An 18,971-nucleotide genomic window follows, 5' to 3' on the forward strand; every position below is an offset into this window, starting at 1 on the left:
TGTTGGATTAGATGAATTTTGCTTGTATACCTTGTCGTGTATACAATTGAATGTTGGAATAGATGGATCTTGTGTGTACCTTGTCGTGTATACATCGTATTTGATTGGGTTTGATTGATCCTATGGATGGGATGATCCTAGGAATTTGTGTTTGATTGACCCTATGAACGGTATGGTTCTAGGAATTTGTGTTAGCTGATTCTAAGAACGGTATGGTTCTAGAGATATGTGATCCTAAGAACGGTATGGTTCTAGAGATATGTGATCCTAAGAACGGTATGGTTCTAGGAATTTGTGTGATGATCCTAAGGGTGGTATGGTCCTAGGAATTTGTGTTTGATTATCCTAAGGGCGGTATGGTCCTAGGATTTGGTTACTTAACCTTGGGCGGTATGGTCCATTGGTTCACTACGAGTGGTATGATCCGTAGAATTTAGCTATTCGAAAAGGGCGGTATGGTTCCTCGAATATGTTGGCTATTCGAAAAAGGCGGTATGGTTCCTCGAATAAGCAACATAGGCCTTGGGCGGCATGGTCCAATAAGTCTACTCACAGATGGCATGGTCTGTTGTGTTTGAGCTTGTTGACCGCATTGTTGCATGGTTGACAGGGATTTGGTGTGATAGTGGATTTTTTCCTTATTGGTCGCTTATGATTATTTGTACCTCTTAGTAGAGAGTACATATATGTGTTCTTTGATGTTGCTTCTAATTTCTTTAAGTTCATTATCTGTTCCTATTTGGGCTGGGAGAACTGCTAGTTACTCCCCACTGATTGTGAAAGTTGTTGTATATTTTGCAGGTTATGTTGATGGGTTTCTCCTTTGGTTTTGGGCTCGAGTTGAGTTGTGAGCATTAAAAAGCTAGGTGTTTTAGGCCTAAACTTTTAGTTAGTTGAAGAGTCAGTTTTCTCTTTCAGTTATTACTCTAATTAATTTAATTTGTTTATACTATTTACTTATGTTGGTTTATCGCTTAGTTATGTAATCGCATTTCTTGTAGTAGTGACATTCCCAGAAGACGATGTTTCCGTCATCGTCCTATTAATACTATTATTATTTCTTTCATTTCCGCTTTGAAATTCTGGGGTGTTACAGCGATGGTGGAAATCAAACCAATGATGAGGAAATGCAAAGTGCATCAATAAACCACGGGTCTTCTTCAAGGTGATGCAACAGCAGTGAGTGCCATAATTCGGGCCCATCAAAAAACCCCGATCCTACGGGCCTTCTCAAAAGCACTATGAGAAGGGTGGGCCTAGTAGGTGGGCCACTCAAGTGATGAGTCAGCAAATCCCACAACCCCCATCCAAGTGGCCGAAAGAAAATAAGGGAAGTAAGGGTAAAAGGGTAATATCAATTTCAAAGCAAATTTTTAAGAAAAAAGCAAAGAGATCTAAGGGAGCAATTTTATCACTCACCAAATCGCAGACAACATCTGATCAAATCCATCTGCAGGCGGCGAGGGAGCAGTGCCTTGCTGGCATTTCCCCAAAGACTCTTCTCTCTCCTATTTTTAAAACACAAAATATCCATAATCACCTTCCTAAACTCACTACTGACTTAACCCCAAGAAATGAAGCCTTCACCCCTTTAAATAATACCCCCATTAATAATCTAAACCCACTCTCTCACCAAATAAAAATTATTCACAGCTCTCTAACCCAAATGAAATAGCACCTGGCAGCATGGAGTCCAATAATTGCTCACCTCACTCCTCCAACACAATAACCCACCCATTGAATTTACCTTTATCTCCTTCACATCCACAAACACTCGAAAGCAACTTTCCACAATTTAACATACCTGTTCCTTTTGAAGAATACATTCCTTTTCAACCATTTTCTCACCCACAAGTCAATAACGAAGAACTCCGCATTTCATGGGAAAATTTAATAGGTTCTAGTAGCTTATCCTCCTTTTTTAACTCATAAGATGCTTTGTTTAGAGGGGGGACCTCAGTTGAAACTCTGCCTAAAAGAGACCAACTTGATTGGAGTGAAGTTCATAACATTTTGCAAGCTGAAAATTCCTCTCTTTCCCCACAAACACCACTCTTAATTCCCGGATCTCATTCGTCACTCCAAACAGGCTCTTCGAGTTCTTATCACTCAACAGTCGCCGGAATCCTGGCATCTCAGTTTGCTGAGTTATCAATATTCCCTGTGTGGTCAACTTCTCAAATCCCGAGCATGGAAAACGAGGCAAAAGAAAACGTAGCTCTTGGTAAAAGGAAATTCGAAGGTCTAGATGAAGTTATAAAAATGGCAGAAAAAGGAGAGGTTATGAAGACAGGAAAGAAAATGCCGGAGGTCTCTGGGTTTTCATCTGATGAGAAGGAAGTCTTGAATGCGGCGGATTCAGTAGAGAAAATTAATGCCAACCCAAACAAAAAAATTGCGCCCAACTTGAAGGAAGATCCGGTTGAATATGAGGAGCCCAAAGGAAAAGAACCGGAAATTCAGCCCACTAATTCAGAAAATCCAAACCCAGGTATTTGTTCCGCACCCTTAGCAGTTCATCCCTCTGATTCTGGAGCAGTACCCGAAGTTAAAAATCTCGGCCCACCAAGGAGGGCAGTGGGTCACCCCCCAAAGCCCAAGCGAGTCATTTCGCAAGCGCTACTTTGTGAAAAAAAGAGGAAGTTCGAGGATTTTGAACCTCTGATTGAAGAATTTGTGAATGAAGTTGCATTGGACATTCATAAATGGGTTTCAGAAAAAAGGCAAGACGTTCTGTAGAAATTCAAGAAATTCAAATAAAGAGCATTTTTTGGAGAAGATGGCTTGGACACTGGGCCTAATCAGTCTCCTGAAGCTCCATGAGAGCAATGTCTTGGAATTGTAGGGGCTTAAAGACAGCGGACTCCCCTACAGTTCCATTTCTAAGCTGGATGGTCCGCAGTTTCTCACCTCAAATCCTATTCCTCTCTGAAACAAAAGTTAATGACTTAGTTATAAGCAAGCTAGCTATGTATTTAGGCTTCCCTAACTTTGCCACTGTTGATCCGATAAATAATGTTGGTGGCCTTGCTTTATTTTGGCAGAATGATGTAAACCTAGATCTGCGCAGTAGCTCTACTAATTATTTTGCTTGTATCGTTAATGATGTAGTTGACGAAAAAGTATATATATGGAACCTTATTTTGCTGTATGGATCTCCTTTCCTAGAATCTAGGGGTGAAGTTTGGGAGCTTTTAACCCAATGCATAACCCAAAACTCATTGGATAGTATAATAATGGGTGACTTCAATCAAATTGAGTTTTTAAGCAAAAAATCCGGAGGATCTGATCACATACTGGGGAAAGAGCAATTCTCGATGTGGCGAAACCAGTTGAGGCTATCAGAATTACCTTTCCAGGGGCAACTTTTCACCTGGTGCAATAACTGCTCAGAATCGGATAGGATATATGAAAGATTGGACAGGGCATACACCTCGGAAGATTGGATTCATAGACATCCGGAAGCAACACTGCTAACCCTCCTGATTCTAGTCTCAGATCATAGCCCAATATTGCCATACACTTCACCGAATAAGCCGAGAAGAAAAACACAAATCAAACTAGAGGTATGGTGCCTGAGGTTCGACGAAGTAGCTACAACTGTCACTAATCACTGGAACAAGCCGGTGAACGGATCCCCGATGTATCAGGTAGCGCAAAAATGTCAACACATAAGGTATGACCTTTTCGAATGGTGCAAAAATTATAAAGAGCAAAATAATATCCAATGGAGAGCGGCTCTAGACCAGTGCGGAAATGTTCAAGCCAATATTCCTTTCAATCACGGGGGAGATATTGATGAAAAACTCAAAAAGGAAAATATCGAGAAGCTAGAAATCCAGCTAAAGTACTGGAAACAAAGAGCAAAAATCAAAGGAACGGCCTGGGACGACTCCAACACAAAGTGGTTCTTTGGAAAAGCCAAACACCGAAGAAAGAAGAACGAAATACTCATTCTGAAGAGCTCAACAGGCAGATGGGTCTCAAAAAAGGAGGAGATTCAGCAAGAATTACTCACGTATTTCACAAACATATACCAAAGTAAAACCCATGAGAGTCGGTTTTGGTCTGAATTAGACACCCTCCAACATCTAATCCCAAGAATCCCTCAAGGACAACAATTGGAACTAGTCAAACCGATATCGCCAGATGAGGTCAAAAACGTAGTTTTCCAGATGGGAAGCCTCAAAGCCCCTGGACCAGATGGGATTCCAGCTACATTTTACCAGCAATATTGGCATACAATAGGCAATGACGTTTGGAAAGCAGTTGATCATTTCTTCTCAAACGGCTTCCTACTTCAGGAATGGAATCTTACGAACATATGCCTTATTCCGAAAATAGAGAGACCTGAGGAAGCGAGTCAATACCGACCCATAAGCTTGTGCAATGTTATATAAAAAATCATTTCGAAGATCATCTCCAACAGACTAAAGCCAATTTTGAACTTGCTTGTCTCCCCGTACCAGAATGCTTTTGTTCCAGGAAGAATTATGGCAGATAATTGCCTCACTGCCCACGAGCTGGTCAACGTCATCAAGCAAAGGAAGAAAGGTAAACAATACCTGGCAGCTTTAAAAATCGATATGTTCAAGGCATATGATAAGGTCGATTGGGACTTCTTGTTTTGGCTGTTAACTCAAATGGGCGTGCCGGCTGTATGTCGACACTGGATAATGCATTGTGTCACGACTGTCTCGTACTCTATTCCGATCAACGGGGAGCCATCATAGAGATTCAAACCAACTTGCGGTCTCAGACAGGGAGATCCTCTATCTTCCTATCTTTTCATCCTTGTAATGGATATCCTATCTAGACTACTAACAATGAGTCTAGACGACAGAGTGTTCCAAGGTATAAAGTTAAATAGATCCAACCCAGAATTATCTCACCTGTTTTTTGCAGATGACTCGTTAATATTCTTCAAAGCGACCCCTAGCGCTTGTGATGGATTGAAGAAGATTTTGTCGCTGTTCAGTCGACTTTCAGGAGAAGTGATAAACTATCACAAATCCCATGTTTTGTTTAGCCCTAACACGCCCAATAGATTTAAAAGATTTATGAGGAGCATAGTGGGTACTCCCTCAGTTGAGTCTCTCGGGAAGTACTTGGGATGCAACATAGAAGTCGACGGAAAGAGCTCTCGGAAATTTCAGTCGCTAATTGAGAAAGTTCAGCAAAGAATCTCAAGCTAGAATCATCTCTCCTTATCACATGCAGGGAAAGTCCTTCTTATTAACGGCATTCTATCCATGGTGAGTCTCAATATACTTAGCGTCTTCCTGATTCCCAAGAAAACAGCAGATAAATTAAATTCGATATTTGCAAGATTCTTATGGAATGGGTCTCGAACTACGAAGCCTATCTACTGGAAAAGTATGGACACCATCGAGCTTCCAAAGGGAGGGGGTGGGCTTGGCATCCGTAACGTTCATTTATTTAACAAAGCACTGCTCGCCAAGCAAGCTACTCGGATCCATGAAGCAAGACAATCTCTTCTCTCCCAACTAACTGTGCCAAATACAAGTCCTCCCCCGTCAATTTTGTATTACAGAGAGCTCATATAAGTAAGGCATCCTGGGGCTTCCGAGGACTATGCAGAGCAATACACGATTGCCGAGAAGGATTCACGAAACTGATAGGGGACGGGGCCAGCACTAACATTCTAACAGACAAGTGGCTGAAAGACGGGTCGGTCAAGCTCAAACAAGGTATCAACCTGGAAACCATATGCCTTAATAAGGTCCAGGATTTGATGATGCAAAATCATAAATCTTGGAACGTCCCACTCGTGAGGAGAGGCTTCGATATGAGTACTTCCACCAGAATACTCTCCACCCACATCCCGATGGAAGACATACAAGACCGCTATATTTGGAGTGAATCCAAATCGGGATCTTTGAAAGTTAAGGACGACTATACCCACTAACTTCTCCTCAAAGGAAATCTATCTGTATCCCAGGATAGCAGACAATTCTGGAGGAAATTATGGGCCTCTGATCTCCATACCAAAATGAAAATTCTTTATTTGGAGTATACTCACGAATGCAATCGCAACAAATTCCAATTTAATAAAGAGGAACATTCCAGTGCAGGGAAAATGCTACCTATGTCAAGCGCATTTGGAAAGCACAAAACATTTATTTCGTGATTGTGATTTCACAAAACACATCTGGGCATGCTCCTATCTGGGAATCCAAACTCAGTCGGCCACTAACATTCTTATCAGCGATTGGATAAAAAATTTCCTAAACCTGTTCAGGAAGGAGGATGGAATGAAATCGGAGAGAGCTCAGGAATTCACCCTCACGCTCTGGTCAATCTGGATACATAGGAACAACATCGTCTTCCGAAACCAGAATTACACCGCTACAGCTATCTACCAGAGAATAGAGGCACTCAGGCACGAATACGCAGAAAGCAGAAGGTTAAGAGGAACATATCATAGGAGTTCTCAGACAAGCCCCAATGTTCAAGAGCCTTTGCAACATCAAAACAATTCACATCCCGAGTCAACATGTATCATTCTGGTAGACGGAGCTTGGAAAAGGTATAAAAACCAACATCCAAGAGCAGGTATAGGATGGGTGGCTTCAGTGAATAACGTCAAAATTTTTGGGGGAAAAGCGATTATCTTGGCCTTAACCCCACTACAGACTGAAGCTTACGCCCTTTTTCAAAGTATGCAAGAGGCACACACCAAAGGGATTACTCAGGTGGCTTTCAAATCAGACTGCGCAGAGCTTGTTCGAGCAATTGAAAGTCAACATCAAGCTTACGAGATAACCACCATCATCCAAGATATTAGAACCATTAGGCACAAATTTATTTCCTGTGATATTGTAAAGGTAAACAGAACAGAGGTAGAACCAGCTCATGAGCTTGCTAGAGCAGCAAGACAAGGTAACCTAGGGAGTTAGTCTAGTCTTGATGTTTGTTCTTGTCGTCAAAATATATATATATATATATATATATATATATATATATATATACATAAAATATTATCTATGTTAATATAAAAGATCTACAAGATTATTTAGATAATACTCATGAACAAGTATCAAAACTCTTGGAAAATTATCAATTATACCTTTCTACCTTTTTACGGTACACAAAATCTAATTGAATTATTTGTTGTACCCTCTACTAATGACTTACTAAGTTGAATACATTAACATTAATCAAAATTTAACCAAAGATATATATAATGCAATATATAGCCTTTTCTTCAATGGGATTAATTAACATGTATTATAGTTTCAAAAGAAATACTTCTTATTGTTTTGGAAAAATTGAAAGGAACAGTCCTAACTATGGGCGTTCCACCATTTTCAGTCCCAACTAAAGATTATTTTTGAGTTGTCTCAACTATGTATCACTTTTGCCAAATTTGATCCCAGCAGGTTAATGACCTGTTGCAACAGGTAAAACGAATTTTTTTTCCCCAACTTTTTTTTGCTCACTCTCTCTCCTCCGGTACTTTCTCTCTCCTCCATTTCATCTCTCAATCTGATTCTTCTACTATAATTTCTTTGCTTTTTAATCTTCAACCTAGGTTTTCGATTTCATATAATATTATCATTTAATTGCTGTAAATTCTGCGAAATTATGTTTTATGATTGTTGTTTTGGTTTGAATTTGTTGTGTTGGTGTTTCTGATCAAAGGAGCAATCATGAAGCTTTTACTCTACAACATTGGCGGCAAGTAGTGGTACTGTCAAGCATTGTTGTTTGTGTCACTATTTCTAACTAAGAAGAATGTTTTTTTTTTATCATCAATTCACAACCATTAAAATCAAAATTGGATCAAAACCAAAATCGAATCAAAGTACACTGATTTTTCAATTCAAAATTTTTTCAAACACTTTTTTTATTTTCTTTATCAATTTTCCACCAAAAATCGTAACCTTCCATGCTCCTAATTTTTCGTTCAAAACAGTTCTAATAGAATATTAGTCTAGGATATTCTTTGATGTACATAGATTACTCCTTGACTACCTCCTGTAGTTAGGAAAGTGTATTATTTACTTCCTAGTTTGTAGCCTAACATTGTATAACTTGTGAATATTGGATAATGAGAAGTTGAGGGAAACTTTCATGGTATCAGATTCTTCCTAGGGGCCGATTTTCCTCTTTCTTTCTTCTCCCCTTTTCTGTCTTCTTCCGCTGCTTCTCGGCGCCACCCTCCTTCTCGGTTGCGTCCCTTGCCCCCCCACCATGACTGACGGCAAGTAGTCTTTTCACCCTGCCCTCGTGGTTTCCAACGTCCGGAACCACAGAAGGTTCCCTCTACGGATGATGAAAAAGAGTTATGGTCTACTCTTGATGCTACGGTCCTCCAATGGATCTATGCGACTATTTCTGTTGATCTCTTACACACCATCATTGAGCCCGATTCCACGGCTATGGACGCCTGGAATCGCTTACGTGATATCTTTAAGGACAATAAGAATTCTCGTGCCGTCACTCTTGAACAAGAATTCTCTAATACGCATATGGAGAATTTTCCTAATGGTTCTGCATATTATCAACATCTTAAGACCTTATCGGATCAACTCAAAAATGTGGGAGCCCCGGTTTCTAATAATCGGCTTGTTCTTAAAATGGTTTCCGGTCGCACCGAGTCATACAATCAAGTTGCTACTCTTATTCGCCAAAGTGACCCTCTTCCTCCCTTTTATCAAGCCCGTTCAATGCTTACTCTTCAGGAGGCGGGTCTTGCAAAAAAAGCCTCTACCGGCGTCGCCTTGGTTGCCCGTGAAACAGATGATGTGGTGCCGGATTCTTCCCAAAACCGACCCCCCTCTCAAGGTGGGCGTAATAATAGCCGAAACCGTGGTCCAAATCATGGGAAAAACAAAATTTTCGGTGGAAATGGTGGTCGGCACGGTGGCCGTAGTGGCCAGAACTCCGATGGTGGTGGTCGGAACTCCGATGGTGGTGGCCGGAACTCCGGTGGTGGTCGCAGTCCGGGAAATAGCACTGCCGTGGCTGGGCAGGGGCCTGCGCTGCCTGCGTGGCCGTGGGGGTGGGGCCTAGGGGCGTGGGCAGTCCCTCCTTCTCCTTACCCCACGTCTTCTTGACCCAGACCAGCACCTTCTTCCAGTTCAGTTGGGCTTGGCGTGTTGGGCTCCAGACCAGTCCATCCCATCATTAGGCTTATGTTGCTGCAGCAGTGCCTCCTTCTCAAGTTTCCAGCCCAACTGACATTGAAAATGCTATGTAAATACACTCTTGGGCTCACTCCTCCTGACCCAAACTGGTATATGGACATTGGGGCCACTTGTCATACGACTTCTCATCAAGGTACTCTCTCTCCCTATTTTAATTTGAGCAATTCTCGTGGTATAATTGTTGGTAATGGTAATTCTATTCCTGTTCATAGTTATTAAGACACTCATTTACCTTCCCCCCATGCCTCGTTAACCCTTAAAAATGTTCTTCATGCTCCCCAGCTTGTTAAAAATTTAATTTCAGTTCGCAAATTTACCACTGATAATTCTGTTTCTATTGAATTTGATCCTTTTGGGTTTTCTGTGAAGGATCTTCAAACAGGGAGCCAACTAATGAGATGTGAGAGTCAAGGAGCTCTTTATCCTCTTTCTACCACTCTTGCCCCCACCTTCTTCTGCTTTTGCTGCCTTGGCTTCATCCACGTGGCATGAGCGCTTGGGTCATCCCGGAGCTCCTATCTTAGCTACTCTTAAGAAAAAAAAAGATGATTGCTTGTAATCGAACTTTTAGCTCTTGTGATTCTTTCCTATTTCGACAGCTACTCTTGTTTATTGTGACAATGTTAGTGCAATTTATTTGTCTGGTAATCCGGTGAATCATCAGCGTACCAAGCATATTGAACTTGATATTCACTTTGTTTGTGAAAAGGTAGCCCGTGGCCAGGTACGGGTTTTACATATTCCTTCTCGTCATCAGCTTGCTGATATCTTCACTAAGGGTCTCCCATTAGTCCTTTTTGAAGATTTTCGTGACAGTCTCAGCGTTCGACGCCCTCCCGCTTCGACTGCGGGGGTGTAATAGAATATTAGTCTAGGATATTCTTTGATGTACATAGATTACTCCTTTACCTCCTGTAGTTAGGAAAGTGTATTATTTACTTCCTAGTTTGTAGCCTAACATTGTATAACTTGTGAATATTGGATAAGGAGAAGTCAAGGAAAACTTTCAATTTCAGCTTTCTGATCATCAATTTCTCATTAATCCATATTCCATCCAATTTAATAATCTCTCTCCTTCTCCATTAATTTTGGAAGGGAATTTGTCTGTTGTTCGAGCAACCCTTATCGCGCAATGTTGTTATCATCGTTGCCACAAGGGTGCGCAACAACTGGTGTACTGCTTGCCGCCAGGTGGTCTGCTGGAGCTTTGTTGTGGTTGTTCAGGACTCTTCACTGTTGTGTCAAAGCTAATTCTCTTGCCCAATTTTGATTTCTTAGCAAGAACTTAGGTTTATGTTCTTACTCTTCATTATTTGGAAAATGTTTTTATTTGGGTTTTGTCTAATGAATTTCACTAGTAGTTTAGTTGGGGTTAGCTGGGGAGGTGGGTGGGACGGGGTGGGTTGGTAGGGAGGGGTGGTTGGGGAGGGGGTGGCTGGGGGGGATGGCAGGCGATGAAGTGGTAGGAGAGAGAATAAGGAAGAATAAACTGACTTAAGAAAAAAAAAGTATACCTGTTAAACAGGTAATCAGTCACCTGAGACCAAATTTGACAAAAATGATGAATAGTTGGGACCGCTCAAAAATAATCTTTAATTGGGATTAAATATGGTGGAAAACCCATAATTAGGACTGTTTCTATCAATTTTTCCTATTGTTTTTACTTGCAACATTAAAGTATGACACAAGTATATATGACAGGTTAGAGATACAAAAAGATTAGAAGAAACCCATATATGCTAGAAGAGAAAAAAAACGAACATTGCTGAAAATGGAAATGTTCAAGTGATATACAATTTAGTGTTGAGAGTTTAGACTCGTGAATTTATGCATTTGTGAATTGTGTCAATTTCCAGTTTCTAATGAAATGGGAATTCATAATTATAGATTTTTTATTTTGTAGTGAATCTCTCATATGACTAGTGAATGTTTGGATATTAATAGACTTATGTTGTTGTGAGTTTGTGACTTGTTGTTAGGTTAATTCTTATAGTATTAAAATTGTCAACTATAATAAGAGTAAGAAAATACTAATTCTTGTAGTGAATTTATGCATTTATGCATTTGTGAATTGTGAATTTTTGTTGCGTGTAAAGATATTTCAAAATTATGAAGAGAAAACAATAGTCATACATCTGGACATTGTTTGTTTTAGAGAGGCACCTAATGAAAAAGTGGATATGTTTATTTTTTTGTGTAAGATATAAACGTATCTGGCACTGAATACAAGTTCCACAAAAATGACATAAAAGAGAGTAATAATGATATAATTTATCTTATACATTATATCAAGTTGTGGAGTAATGAAATTAGGCATGCAAAGAGCTGAAATAATAACAAAGTAGGGAAAATGATATAAGTTTGCTGGAAAATGACATAAAAGTGGGTAATAATGAATATTATTTCTCTTGTAAATGATATCAATTTGTGTAATAATGATAAATTATATACAAAGTTGACAAATGATAATGAAATAGGAGAAAATAATACAGGTTTGCTGAATAATGACATAAAATTCAGTAATAATGATATGAAACATACAAAAAATGATATGAGATAGTTATATAAATGATATCAAACAACTTACAAATGATATGAAATAGCTTCAAAATCATATGAAACACGATAATAATAACATAAAAGAGATTTATAATGACATTAGACAATTATATATATATATATATAGGTTCACACATGCGAGATGTTGTTACACAATAAATTATGGTGTAACATGCTACGTCCAAAACACATTATTGGTTCTATTCTTTGTGATATATAGGGATTTATTTGGGTATTTTGCTTGACTATGTTGTCTTGGCTACTTCCCACCTACGTATATTAGAAACTGGAGCAAACATTACTAGGCGAAGCATATTATAGTGCACGATTATTGCTCTATTTGGCGATACTAGCTAAAAATAAACTGAAACTTATAAGTTATGGCTCGTTCAGTATTATTGTGGTTTTCTTTTTTTTTGGTTTTTTGACTTTCAAAGTCATATGATATATGTCCCATAATAAATAAAAAATTAGTCAAATTTATTGGGACATGATGATTTTGAAAACTGACAACTGAAAGTGAAAACCATTTTTTTTGGTTTGCACTTTTTGGTTTTTAGTTTTCAAAAAAACAGAGAACTGAAAACTAAAAACGATAACGAAATAGTCAGTTAATTGAAACTGATAGGATAAAGCTGAAACTGAAAGATGCTGGAATATATAAAGTATCTAATTAGATTAATTATTTGGCAAAATTAGTTGCTTAAGTTGATAAAAAAAATTGGCAAAAGTAGTTGATGCCAAATTTCAAAAAGATTCTCAAAAAATTTAGTCATCAGATTTTTGAAAAGGTGAAAATTTTAATTTATTATTGAAGTCATTTTAACCACCTAAAATTTTATTCTAGATTCTCCCCACATATTAATAATTATCTTAGTACCAAAGATATATTAGTATTTTATTATTTAAGGTAACTAAAATGCTTTATCTCCCCTTTTACAAATCTTAAACAATATAGGTAAAAATAGAAGTTGCAAGTGTGAGATTTGAGAACATTAAAAAATATTACTAGTCAACTCTACAATTGCATTTTAATTAAATTTTCAATTAGAAACTTCGATCTTATAGAGAATTATATTATTCATCCATGTAAATTTCTTGCCACATGCGTGCACACATGCCTAATCATATAATTAATATTTCTTCAAAGCTCACCTGTTAATAATACTCAGTAGTCACTTCAGATATGACAATCAAACTCAAATAATAAAAGTTCACCGATTTCTAATCAATGGATTTAAAATCTACAATGAATGATTCATGGAAGATATGCTCCATTGCAACATTGCTTGGATGGCTTTTCCTGTTCATGTTTTTTGGCAAAAATCATCCAAGTATTAATCTCTCAAACTTTATAAATGCTATTGCCCACAAGAAACCTTCAAATTTTACCTATAACTTTGTACAACAACCAACACAAAAATCAAAAACAACCTGCAATATATTTGATGGGAGATGGGTTTACAGGCCTGACGACAATTTTACTTACAATGCTTTGAATTGTCCTTTTATTGAAGAAAAGATGAGCTGCCAAAAGAATGCGAGGCCAGATTTCGAGTACTTGAAGTGGAGATGGGAAGCTATAAATTGTGAGATACCATTGTATGTAGGAACTCTGTTAAATCATAATTCTGAGAAAATAGATTTATGAATTTCCTCGAAAATAATCTCAAATTTGCGATTTTGTCACGTGAATGATAAAATATTTTGACGAATTTACATGATTATCTTCTTTTGTAGGTTTAATGCAATAGACATGATGGAAATGCTCAGAAATAAGAGGATGATCTTAGCAGGAGACTCACTAAATCGAAATATGTGGGAATCTCTTGCTTGCCTTCTACATTCATCCGTTCCTTCCTCAAGTGTTGAGCTACATGATAATAGCACAATCTCGAGACTCTTCTGGAAATCAAAGGTACACTAATTATTGTGAGAGTTACAAATTTCATTTTATTTGATATGTAGGATATATGATTTTATGTCTAACTTTTCTGATTAATTGCAGGAGTATAACTTCACTGTTGAATTTTATTGGAGTCCATTCCTTGTTGAATTTAATACGAACCATCAAAGCGGAAAAAGAGTTCTTGTGTTGGACAAGCTTTCACCTAATTCTAAGATGTGGAAGGGGGCTGATGTTATGGTATTCAATTCAGGTTACTGGTGGGTTCAACCTGGAGATTATAGAAGGTAAGCATAGTCAATAACGAGTTTTTAATTAATTTCTGCATTTTATATCGTTGGAGGATTAATACATTTCACTTTTACTCTTATTTGTGTTTTACTATAATTTGTGATTTAATATAGAGTTTTTTTTGTCAGAAACTACTTATAGGTTTTTTGTCAGAAAAGACCTAATTTTAGGCCAAAACACCGAATTCCGGTGTAGACTACACATGAGCTTAGCACTGAGTCGTAACACAGAAAGAAACAATTGAAAGAGTCAATTAAAGCTAAAAAAACGTCAACGTCGGAATTTCGTTGTTTTGACTTGTAATTCATAATATAGTTGTTATTAAGAAGCGGAAGTATTTTTAATGTTCTTTTTAGACAAAGAAAATTTTGTTAGGTCTTTTTATACAAAACTTGTGTATTACTTCCTCCGTTTCTTTTTACTTGCAACGGTTTGACTTTTACACTATTCACCAATTCTACTTAGTTTATGTTTGGTGATTTATAGTTAAGGAAAAACATATTCATGTGGGATCTTGTTAGATTCGTCTGAATGTATATTTTCCTAATATATACTTTTTATAATTTTTATTTATCGGTAATTAAAGTTATTGATGGTTGAAATTATGCATCGACAAGCGTGAAAGTCAAACTATTGCAAGTAAAAAGAAATAGAGGAAGTATTAGGTAATTTTTGAAAACAAAAACCCTTTACTATATGTAAGAGAAAATACAATAAGCAAGGATTTCCCTAAAAAAAAAAATTAAACAAGGATTTTGTCAGTTTTTGTAGATAGAGGTATTACTAATCATTTTTTGTGTCAGACTAATTTTTATGAATTAGTAAATGTAAAGAAATGACAACAAAATGTCTTAGTGAGGTCTCCAATTGTGGAACAGCAACGAATCCGACCCATGTGAAAAGTCAAAATAACAAATTATTAATGGCTTTGTTTCGTAAACAGAGAATTAGGCATAAATAAGAAGTTTTGAATAATTTTTAAAGGATTGCCTTGTCAATCTTCTAGTAATATTAATTTGTGTTAGGTAAATTGAGGACTTGAAGAGCTTTTTGGATCCGGTCCAAACCTTAACTTTAAGAAAGCCTAGTGGGAGGAACTTTGTAGTTAGAGAGATTGGGAATATAGAGTTAAATAGCAATTACGCCAAACCAGAATCAACTGTCAGATCCTCTTATATAAAGCTAAACCTGTTTACGCAATCAGTTAGTCAAGCCCGTTAATGCAGCTGACAACTATCTGCTAATCGTTATATAAGATCATTATGGTGTTTTTTAACCTAAGCGTGGGTAAGAATAAGATAAAAATAGTTCACATAAAATCAATTAATTTTAGACAAGAGAGGGAGATAGTAGCTCGATATCGTAATATCCCAAATTTCAGAATATTGTCCACGGTTCGAATCCTTATCTCAACAAGATGACATTTATCTATAGTGTCAATATATTCTATTATTACAAATATATGTTATTATTAACCGACACAATAAATTCGGTAACAAAATAAAAACGGAAATTTTCTGATGCACCCATGAGGTTCGGCTTAATTCTCAAAATATCCTTATAAAATTTTGAAGTTCAAAGTTTAAGTTTCAAGAATACTTTAAGAAATTAATGTACTTTCATTTCGGTGTATGATAAGTGTATTTTGAACTCAAACACTTAGTTCACAGTATTTCAGAAATTTCCCAAATGTCAAGGATAAATTTCCCGAAAAAAAAAAAAAAACACACCCCTGCTAGTTCCACCTTTCAGCTAATACTTCTTAAAACATATTATTAACTAGGTGGGACTGTGTTAGTCTTATGTCGATGACTCGATGATCTATATGTAAAATATAATTTCTCTAATAAATACAAAAAAAAAAAAAAAAGCATAAAAAAGCATATAACTCAACTATTCAACAACGTAGAGATTGTCCAGGTATAACTTTTTTTCCGCAATTTCTCAGATGGGATCTCTTCGAATACGAGGGAAAGCTCATTGATGATATGCCCGTAGAACTAGCTTATGAAAGGGGCATGAGAACATGGGCAACATGGATCGAGAATAACGTGGATCCCAATATAGCAACTGTTTTTTTTAGGAGCATTTCCGCTGAGCACAAAACCAAGACTTCAGAAAGATGGTGCTACAATAAAACCAAACTCGTCGTTGATGATTCATATGCATCAGACTATCCTAACTATTTAGTGGAAATTATTGAGAGCTTGATCAATGGTTTTAGCAAATCCCAAGTGAAGTACTTGAACATTACCAAGCTATCAAAGTATAGAATAGAAGCACATCCTTCAATCTACAGATACAAGGACTGGAAGATTCTTACTCAAAAAAATGAGGATATTCTCTCTTTACATCCTGATTGTAGTCATTGGTGTCTACCTGGAGTTCCAGATACTTGGAATAGATTATTATATGCTTCACTTCTTTTTGATATTAAAAGAGATGCATAAGTAATTTATTGTTGTTTTACACTCATTTGTGTTTGTTGCGTAACAAAAAGGAAAATTAAATACTTTCGTTATTTTAGAAAGAATGCAAGACTTACATTTTTATATTCAAATTTACACACTTACACTAGTGAAAATAATCAAATTCGTTAAAAACAAGGCTAACTGATCAGTTTTTGGGCCGGAACAGATGGGCTAGTAGCAGTTAGAAAAACTCAATTGATTCGGTTGAAAACCGTATCAGGTGAGGACTAACTAATCCGATTATTCGTTAAAATTGGACTAGTTAAGTTGATTAACTGATCCAGTTTTAATGCATAACTGGATCAGTTTGTTTTTCACTACGAGCAAAAAAGGACCAGATTCTAGTCGCGAGGCGACAATTCAGTCCATACACAAAATTAATCCATGCAACATTTCAATCTTGTCTACACAAAATTAAAAACACAATTTTGATACAAAAAATTTCATATATTATATTTTCAACAATTTTACATATATATGCAGAATACAACAAGAAGAATTGTTACATACAATTAAAAAAAAAAGGAAATATTTTACAGAAAATAATAACAGAAAAAAAAATGAAAACATATACATAAAAGTAAAAACATACAAAATGAACTTATACATGGAACTAAAAAAACGAAAATCAAAACTAAAATAAGAAATCGAAACGCTTGATCTAAAAAACTACAAAATTACAATCTAGATAAAAACAAAAACAAAAAACCCAAAAACTCAAACCTTAGATGGTGGCTAGTGTTCACTGATGACGAGTAAGAAGATGGCGAGTGACAATGAGTGAGACTCCAGCAACGATGAGTGAGAAAACCGACCAACAGCGAGTTAGACACTATTCTTCCTCTCTCGTCATTTCGGTTGTTCGTGGTTTGGACGGGGATGGCGAATAGATTTTATCTTGGATTTTTCATTGTAAACTCCTGACAAATTTTTTTATTCACCATATACCCTCGATTTTTTCAAAATTCACTGTATACCCCTCAATTTCTTGATAACTCAGCATGTGCCCATAATGATTAACGATTATCAATTTATATAACTATTAAGCCCTGATTTCATTACTAAACCTTATTTCACATAATCAATCTCATAATGGAGCAATATATCTTTGATACCATGTTATAATATCAACTATAAGTAGTAAATATTATAGTAGAAGTATGAAGACTATCCTTCTGTAATTAGTAATAAGTTGTAGTTTTCCTTTTCTGTTATAGTAGTTATAACTAACTCTACTATAAATAGTCATTGCTTAGCTTTGTAATGACTTGATGAGTTTATTTCTTTCCTACTGAAATAAACATTCTCTTCTTTCTCTCTCTACAATGTGTATTGAGTTTGCTTAATTCTCATGGTATCAGAGCAGATTTCGTTCCATTTCGAATATGTTTCTTCAATATTATTAATCTGAAGAAAAATTCTTCAAGATTTCATAAAATTCATTTGATTTCTGTCAAATTCTTCTTGTTTCTTGACTTGTTTCCGCAATTTTTGTCTGAAATTGAAGAGTTGATAATGGCAGCAAATGAAGAATCTTCAAGCAACAATAATTCTCAATCTAATAACAATGTGAGTTTGTTCTATAATGATCCTTATTACATTTCTAGCTCAGACAACACTGTTAGTAAGATTGTTCCTATAAATTTGAATGGAAATAATTTCTTGAGTTGGAAGCGAAATGTTAGAAGAGCTTTAATGGCGAAAAATAAATTAGGTTTTCTTGATGGTTCAATCAAGAAACCTGATGTTACTGATAAAGATTTTTCACGGTGGATGAGAAGTGATTATCTAGTTACTTGTTGGTTGATGAATTCTATGGATGCTGATATAGCTAATAATTTCACATATGTTGATAACTCTGAGCAATTGTGGTCTGAAGTTTGTGAAAGATTTGGTCAGACAAACGGACCGCAAATATATCAATTGAAAAAGGAACTTGATAATTTGCGACAAGAGAATATGCCTGTTGTGTATTTTGGCAAAATGAAGAAATGTTGGGATGAATTACAGAACCTACGCAATTTTCCTGCTTGTTCTTGTGGAATACTTGCTAAATGTAGCTGCGGTTTTATGAAGAAATTGAATGATTTTGATGATGAAGAAAAGTTAATGCAGTTTCTGTTAGGTCTAAATAGTAGTTTTGAGAATGTCATTAGTAACATTCTGGCTACAAATCCGTTACCTTCCATCAATAGAGCATATTACATTGTCCAACAGAATGAAAAACAAAAGGAGATAAGTGGATTTAATCATGTAAATCATAAGATTAGTGCTCTTGCTGTTCAAAGATCACAGAATTATGTTAAGAAAGATTGGAAAAAGGAAAAGTATGAACATAAGTGTGACTTCTATAAGGGCAAAGGTTACACAAAAGATCAATGTTTCAAGATAATAGGATATCCTGATTGGTATAATCCTAAGAAAAACAACAAACTTGGTGGGAAAGTGGCTGCAAATGTCACTGCTGTTACAGATTGTGAGTATGAAGATACTCCTTTAGAGTTTATGTCTGCTGGCCCTGGTGGTTCTTATGCTGATAATTCTGGTGCTGTCATGGATTCTGGAATGGTG

General features: G+C 36.6%; 3 protein-coding genes across 3 annotated transcripts; all 3 read left to right on the forward strand.

Annotated features, from left to right (window-relative positions):
- The first annotated feature begins 6,275 nt into the window (after window positions 1-6,275).
- Window positions 6,276-6,920, forward strand: LOC125493574 (uncharacterized). The gene has a single exon (XM_048637039.1). The coding sequence runs from the start codon at window positions 6,276-6,278 to the stop codon at window positions 6,918-6,920; it is 645 nt and encodes a 214-aa protein (XP_048492996.1).
- Window positions 6,921-8,405: 1,485 nt separating this feature from the next.
- On the forward strand, window positions 8,406-9,083 carry LOC125493575 (uncharacterized). The gene has a single exon (XM_048637041.1). The coding sequence runs from the start codon at window positions 8,406-8,408 to the stop codon at window positions 9,081-9,083; it is 678 nt and encodes a 225-aa protein (XP_048492998.1).
- Window positions 9,084-12,945: 3,862 nt separating this feature from the next.
- Window positions 12,946-16,523, forward strand: LOC104883209 (protein trichome birefringence-like 3). The gene is made up of 4 exons (XM_010667689.3): window positions 12,946-13,334; window positions 13,473-13,650; window positions 13,741-13,925; window positions 15,878-16,523. The coding sequence occupies exons 1-4, from the start codon at window positions 12,964-12,966 to the stop codon at window positions 16,377-16,379; spliced, it is 1,236 nt and encodes a 411-aa protein (XP_010665991.2). The 5' UTR covers window positions 12,946-12,963; the 3' UTR covers window positions 16,380-16,523.
- The last annotated feature ends 2,448 nt before the right edge of the window (window positions 16,524-18,971 follow it).

The sequence above is a fragment of the Beta vulgaris genome, chromosome 9, assembly GCF_026745355.1.
Source record: "Beta vulgaris subsp. vulgaris cultivar EL10 chromosome 9, EL10.2, whole genome shotgun sequence".
In the NCBI taxonomy this organism is placed as follows: Eukaryota; Viridiplantae; Streptophyta; class Magnoliopsida; order Caryophyllales; family Amaranthaceae; genus Beta; species Beta vulgaris.